Below are 10,741 nucleotides of genomic sequence, written 5' to 3'. Positions count from 1 at the left end.
CTAGAGCCTATATTCTTGGCTTCTCTGGTAAGATGTATGGGGACTCAGAGGTAAGACTCCCAGTGGACTTGCCCTGTGAAAAACCATCAGTGCACTTAGGCTTCATGTCCATGACCAATGCTTAAAGGAAAGGAACAAGCTGGCCAAGTCCTTCCAGTCAGAGAGGATGATCTCCTGAAATTAGAAAAGGTGTTCCCTTAACTCAGTCTTTGTTTTAATCTTCCACGCAGTGTTTTCAACCACAAAATATTTTCTTAAGGATTTATACTTTTCTTCTAAAACAACAAAGTTGTCTTCACTAATTATCTGATGTCTTAGTTTCCTTTTTTTCTTAGATAGTCTCCTGAAAGAAAACACAGCATGTTAATAATTGGTGAGTCGTGAACTACCTTTGCAATACCGTTCATTTGTTTTCCAGTGAACTGTGTTAGGTGACTGTGATGTGCTGGCACCATGCTGTGTAGTGGAGTTACAGGGATAACGGGAGAATTAAAACCCAGGCCTGTGTCTACCAGGAGAGACAGAGGTAAGCACTTCTCAGTTCTACTTCATAGTTATCCGGATATTTTATCAGCTCTAGAATGATTGGTTCTCCATGCTGAGAATGAAGGTGTCCATAACTATGTTGGGAAACTGGAGAGGGCTGAAGGAACAGTAGAACCTGCTGACTAGTCCTTAGGACTGGGTTAGGCCTACATTTAAAACTGCTCAATGGCACTTCATTAAAAATATGTTAAGAAAAATTTGAAAGCTGTGTTTCATTCAACAAAAATTCTACTTGTTTTCTTAAGCCAACTGTTAGATATTACTTCACTGGCCTCCTGTGCTGCAGCCAAGGCAGATGCAGGCAGAGGAGAGCAGGTGAGGGTCAGAAGTCTTTTAGTTAGGTATGGTGTTCCACTCCCTCGTCCCAGGACTTGGGAGTTAGAAGCAGAGATATCACATCAAGTTCAAGGCCTGTCTAATCTGCAAAGTGTTCTTGGCCAGTCAGGGCTACACAGCAAGACCTCAAAAAACAAAAACAAATAAAAAAGACCTTTACACACTTAACTTACTCTAAGAATTATTGCCAGGCAAATTCAGCAAAATGAATTATATATTTCTACTCATCTATGTTATAAACCTGGCAGTAAGGTCTTAGATGACATTCTTATGAAAATAAATAAAATACCAAACCCATGACAGATGCATCTGCTTCTTTCCACGTACATGTCAAAGCACAGCCTGATCTTTCACACGTGGATTCAGTGAACATCATGGCAACTTTCCCACCAAGGAACTAGGACTTTTAGTTGTCTAGGAATTGAGTCATAGGAAGTTAAAAAATTATAGTGCTTTAATAATTTCATCCTAATTTTTAAAACCTGAGGTCCTACAATTAGCAGATACCATTTTACCAATGCATTGGCTCCTAAGTTTCTGTTTATAACATAAGCCCAGCTGATTTGGGTGAAGTAGTGTAGCGTCATTTGCCTGTTCACCTCTTAAAGCTGCCCTTACGTCATGCTACTAGAATCTTCTATAATAAAATCAGTTTTCAGACAGGCTCCCACCGTGTAACTCTGGCTGGCTGGACACTAGCTATGTGGATCAGTCTGGCCTTGAACTCACTGAGATTTGCCCACCTCTCTTCCTGAGTGCTTGGGAGTAAAACTGTATGTTAGTATCAAACATGTACTAATTTCCTACTCAGAATCAGGTGCCGAGTATCAGATGGGAGGATGGTTAAGAAGGCAAGTTGCTTTCTGGGTTCATAAGCCAGATTAACAAAGAGCTCTAACAGGAACAGCAATGGCAGTGTGGATAAAATCACAGCACAGTAGAAATCCAGGTCTGACTTGACTTCCCATGATGTGCTAACCAGACGTGAGGAGCACGGACAGAACAGGAATGCGCATCTGGCAGGTAAGGTGACATCTACAGACGCAGAGGCAGAACTTTGGTCTGAGATGGTGCAGGGTACATGATTGGACACCATAGTTATTTGCTACAAGAATGAATGATGAATGAATGAATGAATGAATGGCTACTTTTCTTGCTAAAACCCCACCTATTTTTCCCCCACCTATTTCAAATGACTGTTTTAAGCAATTCTAAGGTCCTTAAAAACTCAAAATCAATGTGAAAGCAAAACGGTTTACCATTTAATTTTCACAAATTTAAACCAGGGAAGGAGACACCAACAAGATGGCTACTTCTCTACTGGCAGCATCTTCCTACAGAGTGGGTCCCTAACATTTACTTATTTGCTTTTTAGCCTGCTTCCCTGCCCATCTATCTTGCATAGCTTATTGATGTGGGGGTAGCAGTAGGGGTAAACTAGATGACACAAATCAGGGTCCTCAGAGAAAATAAAGGAGATGGTATCATGATACCACACCAGGGAAGGAAGCAGCTGTATGGCAAAGGGATAGGTCAAAGTTGGCTCACTTGGAAGCGGAGAAAAGACAGAATCCCAGCAGTGTTCCCTCCGGTGGCATCTGTATTTCCCATGGCTCCCCAGTGATCGATACTTTCTGTGGTTATGTATGCGACTTCTGGATTCCCTAGAAAAATTTTCCTTTCTCCTCAGGCTAGTTTGAATAGGGTCACAAACCTTAATGGGAGGCAAACTTACCCAGCTTCTCTGTGGCTTCCACACAGATGCTAGGATACATGCCTGCGGTGTAGGTTGCCACCACAAGATACATGTTGGTCTTCACCACCACCAAACCAGTGTTCCCCTAGATAAAGAAAACAGAACACTCTGCCTGTGGTCCTAACCACAGGACCAGCAGTTACTCCCAGACACTTAAACAAAACAAAACACCCCCCAAACTCCTACTTTCTGACTTTTTCATATTCATGTATTTTTGTTTTACTGTCCCATTCCTTTTTTAGAAATTTAGTATTATTTTCTGAAAAGGTTTCAGTTTTTTGTACTAATATAATGCATATTGTGAAGAAAAGTTTCTGAAAAGAAACTGTACCAAACACTGACAGATTAGAACTCCACAGTCCTGCGGAGGTTGGAGTGTTGCAGGTCCAGAGCCCAATAACTATGTAGTCTGGGCTGACTTAGCCCCCTAGCAACCATCGCCCAACCCTTGTCTGACATAAGATTCTTGTGCCTAAGAGGGCACAAACTTTTGCAGTGTGTTTAAACACTCCTACATGACTTCAGCTTTACGGTATGTACCTCTGTCAGTCTTTCTTCTTCCCTCATTCCCCTAGGCAGGGTTTCAGGACCCAAGATAAACAGGTTGTGGACCATGCAGGATCAGAAGAGATAGCTCAGTTGACAGATGCTCAAATATCTGACTGAGGATGCTTTCTATTTCTTTCTTAGTTTCAGAGAAGGATGTAAGACACAGAGCTTTGCATATACCAAGTAAGTTCTCCACCCGAGGTCCATACCCAGCCCTTTTGTGAGTATTTTCACATATGCCTTCCTGGCAATAGGTTGCTATGTGAATGACTCAAGGCAGACAGGACTTTATTCTGTTTTGCAGAGTGCATCAGGAGTTTGTAAAGAATATTGAAGTAAAATAATTAAATTTTCTACCCCTCTGTGTTCAAACCTTGGATACTTACATTCTTAGCATAGAGAGAACAGTCATCTGCCCGGACACATTTGTAATCCTTTTCCTTGAAATACAACCCTTCCCTTCGGGTTAATAGTGGGTTTTTGGCAAATCCATTCAAAAGTGTTCGAACGTCACTTGGCATTATCTGCAGAGGTTAAAATAGAGCAAGTCAGACGAGCAGGAAACTGGACATTGCCCCCAAGGGCTGGATGGGAATGGTTTTTACTTTTTTGTTTTTGATTTGGTGTTTTTTGCTTTGTTGTTCTGTTTTTCAGCCGGGTTTCTCTGTGAAGCCCTGATTGTCCTGAAACTCACTCTGTACACCAGGCTTGACACAGGATATTTGAACCTGTTTCTAGTTGTGGTGTGGCTCAGCCTTTAGCACAGGGCTTTAATTCATCTGGCTAGCAGAGTAATTCAGAGACTGAGAGAAAGGCCAGATTGAATTAGTCAGTTTAGAGAGGAGTTTGAGCCAGAACAGCTGAGTTGAACCAGCCAGTCAGAGCTAAAAAAGAACAAAAGGGACTTATTCAGCAGGAAGTCTGAGGCTGAGAACATTTCAGGCTTAGATTAGATTGTGAGGAAGCTAGAAACTTCTAGGACTAGGCCTAGGTTAGCCAAGGGAGGCAGTAAACCTCCAAGATGACAATTACAATAGGAGAATAAGTAACTTTTACTTAGGTTGGCCTCGAACTCACAGGAGATCCACCTACCTCTACTTCCTAAGTGCTTGTATTAAAGGTTTTTGTCACCACTACCCAGCTTGGTTTGCACTTTGTGACATGCCACCATGACATGAACTTGCATAAGATTGTGTCAGCAATTAGCCGCACCTATTCTTTCATGCATTCTCTACGGATGCTCTTCCATGACAACTACAGAATTATTGATGGTTATGGCTGTGTGGTCCAGAATCCTAAGACACTGCCAATGACTTTTATCAGAACACTTCTTTTCACTTAAAAGTCACATCTTCAAGAAGAAACTTTTAGAAAAGGACTCCAGGAGCACAGGAAACAAACCTCAGAACAGTGGGGGTCACGTGTCTTAGGGTTTTATTGCTGTGAACAGACACCATGACCAAGGCAAGCTTTATAAATAACATTTAATTGAGGCTGGCTTACAGGTTCAGAGGTACAGTCCATTATCATCAAGACAAGAGCATGGTAGCATCCAGGCAGGCATGGTGCAGGAAGAGCTGAGAGTTCTACATCTTCATCCAACGGAACCCAGGAACAGACTGAGCATCCTCAGGCAGCTAGGAGGAAGAGTGACACACTTCCTCCAACAAGGCCACACCTTCTAATAGTGCCACTCCCTGGGCCAAGCATAGGCAAACCATCACATTCCACTCCCTGGTCCCCATAGGCTTATTCAAACATGAGTCTATGGGGGCCATACCTAAACATAGCATAACTAAAAAGTACATTTAGTCCAACTCCCAAAGTCCCCATAGTCTGTAGTGGTATCAACAATGTTAAAAGTCCAAAGTTCAAAGTCTCTTCTGAGATCCATCTAATCACTTAACTGTAATCCTTGAATTAAGTCCGGCAACCATCTGGGCAAACTCCAAATTCTGCCATCTCCATGCCTGATGTCAAACCAGTCTTCAGGTTTTCAACTCCTTTTTCATCTTTGTTGATGGCAACAAACTTCTTTCTCCTGGGCTGGTTCCACTCCCTGTTAGCAGCTTTCCTTGGTAGGTATCCCACAGCTCTGCCATCTTTAACATCTTTGGGTCTCCAAGGCAGCTTCAATGTTACAGCTTCTCGTTTCAATGTCTGGGATCCACACATGATCTTCTGGGCTCATCCAAGGACTGGCTTCACTTCTCCAGTGCTGCCCTCTGTAGCACTTCAAGCTCAGCACCTTTGCTGTTGTTCTTGGTGATCATCCCATGGTACTGGGCATCTCTAATATACTGGGGTCTTCTGTTGCAACTAAGCTTCACCAATAGTCTGTCATAGGCTCCCTTCCTGGTGCCAAGCCTCAAATCCTTTCCATGACCCCTTCAATCTTGGATTGTCAACTACAACTGAGGCTGCACTTTCATCAATGGCCTTCCATGGCCTCTCACAGTCCAAAGCCTCAGCTGTTCTTCATGACGCCTTCATGCCTTCAAAATCAGTACCACTTAGGTGATTCTTACACATTACCAAGTATAGCTGCAGCATCTGGTACAACCTTGGCTATCTCTGGAACACAGTTTTTTATTCTCTCAAAAAACACTTCTCAGACAATTTCACCTCAGTGATGTTGGTCTCTTCCTAATCACCACTAACTTCATAGCTCCAGTTGACCAGCATCAATTGTTCCAGTGTCTCCTCTTCTCCTAAATATAAGGCCAGAGCCACATGGCTGAAGCTGCCAAGGATCTGGACCCCCCTCCCCCGTTCTCTTACATTACCATTAGATTCCTCTTTTCTAACTCCGTTACTACCTAAGCTTGGCTGTCCTGGATCTTTCTCTGTAGATTGACCTTGAATTTAGAGATCTGTATGCCAGTCTCCTGGGATTAAAGGTGTGGACCACCACACCTGGATTTAAGCTTTTTTTCACCCAGAATTTGCTCTGTCCTAGGCTGGCTTTGAATTTAGAGATCTGCTTGTCTTTCACTCCTGGGATTAAAGATTTGTACTAAGTTGTCTGAAGTTAATTTAGCTGGGTGGGTTCTTGCTCCAAGGTCCTTACTTCCTTAATTCAATTTAAAATCCCTGAACACAGAATTTAGCTTCATTTCACTTCCTGGTGTCCCTTTAATACTGGAACCATATGTTTTGTATCTTTCCTTCCTCAACTTGCTCTTTTTTATTAAAATGCTCTTCATAAGGGTGAGTTTTACCAACCACACAACAGAATTTACACCAGGCTGTTTTGAGACTTCCTTTTTCAAAGCAATTAATCTAAATCTCTTCATCTTAAACTCAGGCAGACTCCTTGGACAAAAGCAAAAAGCAGCCATGTTCTTCACCAAAATACTACAAAAACAGTCTCTTGGCCACATACTGAAATTCTCCACCGAAACCAATTGATCCAAGTCAGCACATTTCAAATCACTCTCAGTAACAAAGTCTTACTCAGTAACAATATTCTTACTAGGATAGCTCATTAAGCCCCATTTAAAGCCTTCCACAGCTTTCCAAATCCAAAGTTCCAAAATCCACATTCTTCCAAACAAAAGTATGGTCAGGCCTATCACAGCAATACCCCACTCCTGGTACCAACTGCTTTCTTATACAAGCATATACAAACCATCACATCACGTGAAACTGGAAAGTTATGTCCAACAGAGGAAACAATCACTGAGAAAAGTGATGGAATATGAAACATAAAATAACCACCAACGACATACATTCCAAAGGTACATAAAGAACTTCAAAACTCAGAATGCTGAAATTCCCAAATCACCCAATCAATTAACCAACCAACCAACTGAATAAGTGCTTCTGGAAAGAGATACAAAAGGACCAAATAATTTAAAAAATAGAATTTAACTATCAGAGAAATGCAAATTAAAAACTGCTTTGAGCCCGACAGTGGTGCCTCATGTCTTTAATTTCAGCATTTAGGAGGGAGAGGCAGGTGGATTTTTATAAGTTCCAGGCCAGACTGGTCTATAAACTGAGTTCTAGGACAGCTAGGAAGACACAGAGAAAACATCTCAATACCACTTCTCCCAACCTCCATCTCCCCCAAAACAAATCCAAAATGAGAACTGCTCTGAGGGGCTAGAAAGATGGCTCAGTACTAAGAGCACTTGTGCTCTTCCAAAGGACAAAGACTCAGTTCCCAGTGTCCATGTCAGGTGGTTCATAACTGCCTACAATGTCAAATGCAGAGGATTTGAAGCCCTTTTCTAGCCTCCGAGAGCACTGTACTCATGTGCTCATGTACATATGTACACACACACACACACACACACACATACATATATACACCCATATACATAAATGAAAATCATAGTTCTGGAGAGATGGCTCAGTGGTTAAGAATACTTGTTGGTCATTGGGAGGATCTAGATTCAGTTCCCAGCACCTCTATGGTGGCTTACAGTTCTAGGGGATACAAGTCTTCTGAATTTTGAAGGCACCAGGCATGCATGTGGCACACATACATAAATACAGTTAAACATTCATACACAAAATAAAAATTACAAAAAAAATCTGCTTTGAGAATCTATTATATACCAGTCAGAATATGTATCAAGAAAACAAAAACAAATGCGCACAAGGGTGTAGCTATTAGGTAGAGTATTTCTTTAGCATGCTGAAGTTCTGGGCTTAGTCCTTAGCACTGCATAAACCAGGTATGCTGCTCCATGAATACAGCCCTAGCACTTGGGAGGAAATAATGAGGAGAGAGGAGGAACTCAGTTCACCGCTGCTGTGGATGCAAGCTTGTGCAGCCACTATGGAAATCAGCCTGAACGATCCCAAAGCTACACCTAGAACCATGTGACCTAGCTATATCGCTCGTGGGTGCATATAACTGAGGGATTTGAACCAACAAAATGAACCCGGCATCAGAGACAGCACATAGAGGTGTTTATTGTTGTAATTTTATAATCACATTGAATTATAAAATTGAATAATATTGTTCACAATACCAGAAAATGGAAGCTCCCTAGATGCCTGTCACTAGATCAATGGATAAAGTTAGTACACATACACAATGCAATTTTATATAGCCATAAAGAAACTGAAATGGCTGGAAATTGTGGAATATGCATTTAATACTAGCACTTGGGAAGTGAGTTTGAGGCCAGCCTGACCAGCATAATGAGACCCTTCTGGGTGGGGGGAGGGAAAGAAAAGGTAAATCATGACATTTGTAGAAAAAAAAATCATTGTGTTAAGACTTAATAAACCAGACTCAGAAAGACAATTACATTTTCTTTTGTATATGAAATCTAAACTTAAAATTATGTGGAGGAGGCTGGAGAGATGATTCAGTATGTAAATTCACTTGTTGCTCTTGCAGAGGAACCAGGTCCAGTTCCTACTGCCCACTCACAGTGTGGGTACCAACTGTCTAGTTCTAAAGCTCTGAAGCCCTCTTTTGTCCTCTGTGGGCACTGCATGCACATGGTACATGTACATACAGGGAGACAAAATACCCATATACACCAAACAAATCAGTTACGTGTATGTATATATTTACTTATGACAAACTATCATAAGAGGGGAGGAAGATCTCTTAAGGAATATGGGATTGGAATCCGAATGTTAAGAAAACAAAAGAATTAAGAGAGGAAGAGAACCAGCTGAAGCAGGTGCGGGTGTATAGAAGGGCCTTGGAGATGGGAATGAATTATACAAGGTATAATGGTATATGGGATCAGGCTGTGCTGTGTCCAAAGTTACTCTATATTTTGTAAAACGGTGGCTTTTCAGTGCATCTTGCCCCAAGAGAGTCCATTTTGAAGATGGAGATCACACCTGGATGGACACAGGAACAGCATCCAGAACCACCCATTCAATATGGACTGAGAAATGATTTATTTCTGGGAGTAGAGAGAATGCTGAAATAGTAGAGGCATATGGACATACTAAAATCATATCAGAAAAGCCCTGCCCAACAGGGCAGAGAATGGGTGTGTCTCCCTTACCCGACTCTGTAAAGAACAAACAGCTGGCACAGAGATGATACTGATTCCTACTGACCCAGACCTGCCCCATCTGTCTGGATCTATATTGGCCCCTTTATTCCTGGATTTGGTTTCAACTCTGCAGCTTCTCAAACTTGTGATCTGAAGGAGCCTAAGTCACCACCGCAGCTTGTCCAGATTCTTACCTGAAGTTCTGGTTCTGTTAATTATCAAGTATCGACTGATCTTTCTACCAACTGCCCTGCTTTTCAGGACCCCTGAAAACTCTTGACCTCTGCTGTGGCCTCACAACACTGTTACCATTCTGTAACTGTGTTTGTGTATGTGTGCCTGTGATCCAAGAGTTGACACTAGTAATTAAGATAGAGGAATAAAAGAGTCTGTGTTTACCCCAGTTAGGTCACCAAGGAAAGCAGGCATATGTATGAAACCATTGCACCTTGTGAGTTTATCGTTACTCAATAAAGTCTGGCAGTGTTGGAACACGTTCAGAGTTTTACGTAGTTCACTTACAACACATACATGAAGATGACATGTGAAAGCCAACACTTTGTATGCTAACCTAAAAAGTATTTTTTAAACAGGTTTCCCGCTCTTACACTAAATCCTGGTGATGTCACACACAGGGTCTTTTCCTGGAGTTTGATGAGGGCTGCACTGTCCACGTGCTTCGTCCCCAGCAGGGTATCTAACAGTAAGTTTTGCAAGTGACTCATGCTTCCGCAGCAGTTGAAGAGTCCACGAGTGAGAACATGGGTGCTTCTGACGCTTTAGTTTTATTATTAGTGTGTGTCCTTTAAAACGTTGGATGAGTGAAAATGGCGGTCCATCATCCACTGTTCACCAATACTCAGAGGGAAAGAAAAATCTATTATAGAAAAATCAGAATTCACAGAGTGGCTTATGAAGTTGAGTTTGAAAAAAAAAAATCAGAGCTTCAATATTTAGCTATTTAATGATTTACCTGAGATGTAAAAACAAAAGTCCATGCCTATTACTTCGGGTACTCTAAGGACAGGAATGTCACAAGTTCAAGGCCAGAGAGAGCCTGTCTTAAAAAAAAATAGAATAATTTTTGGCGGTAGAGCTGGATACGTCAAGTCCTCCATTCAATTCTCAGCCCCGCAAAAATGAACAAACAAATAAATAAAAGTAAAATAAAGTATGAACAAAAAAAAGCAACCAGCTATCCACAAAATCTCAAAACCACTCAAGGTGCACCACTGAGTTAAAAACAATCTTTTCATTCCTCCTCCTTGGCCAGCATCCATGCTGTAGACAAGACACGAAGTCAACAAATCTGAGCTCCAAACCACCTTGGCAGCTCTTTAGAGAGAGATTTCCTGTTCACGCGCTACCATCGTGGACGGCCCTCAGAGGGTAAACCGCCACAAACACTCGCCCACCGCTGCTACCTAGGGAGGCGAACGGCTCTCTCCAGCCGCTCCCTCCAGAGAAATGGCTGATGGAAGCTGGTAGCCTTTTAGCACCCGGTATCCGGGCTACAAGGAGGCGAGGCTCCGCCAGGGGCGGGCGTGGCGCCGATCTGGAAAGCTGATTGGCTGTC

The 10,741-nt window shown here is 42.2% G+C and overlaps 1 protein-coding gene across 1 annotated transcript; it reads right to left on the bottom strand.

Moving 5' to 3' along the window:
• Window positions 1–314: 314 nt before the first annotated feature.
• Window positions 315–9,890, bottom strand: PFN4 (profilin family member 4; the record flags this gene model as incomplete). The annotated part of the gene is made up of 4 exons (XM_080925611.1): window positions 315–343; window positions 2,618–2,723; window positions 3,574–3,711; window positions 9,774–9,890. 4 exons carry the CDS (start codon window positions 9,888–9,890, stop codon window positions 315–317), a joined length of 390 nt encoding a protein of 129 aa, XP_080781737.1.
• Between the last annotated feature and the right edge of the window lie 851 nt (window positions 9,891–10,741).

This window comes from Micromys minutus (assembly GCF_963924665.1).
Source record: "Micromys minutus genome assembly, chromosome: 1".
Lineage (NCBI taxonomy): Eukaryota > Metazoa > Chordata > Mammalia > Rodentia > Muridae > Micromys > Micromys minutus.
This window is presented reverse-complemented; position numbering and strand designations above follow the sequence as displayed.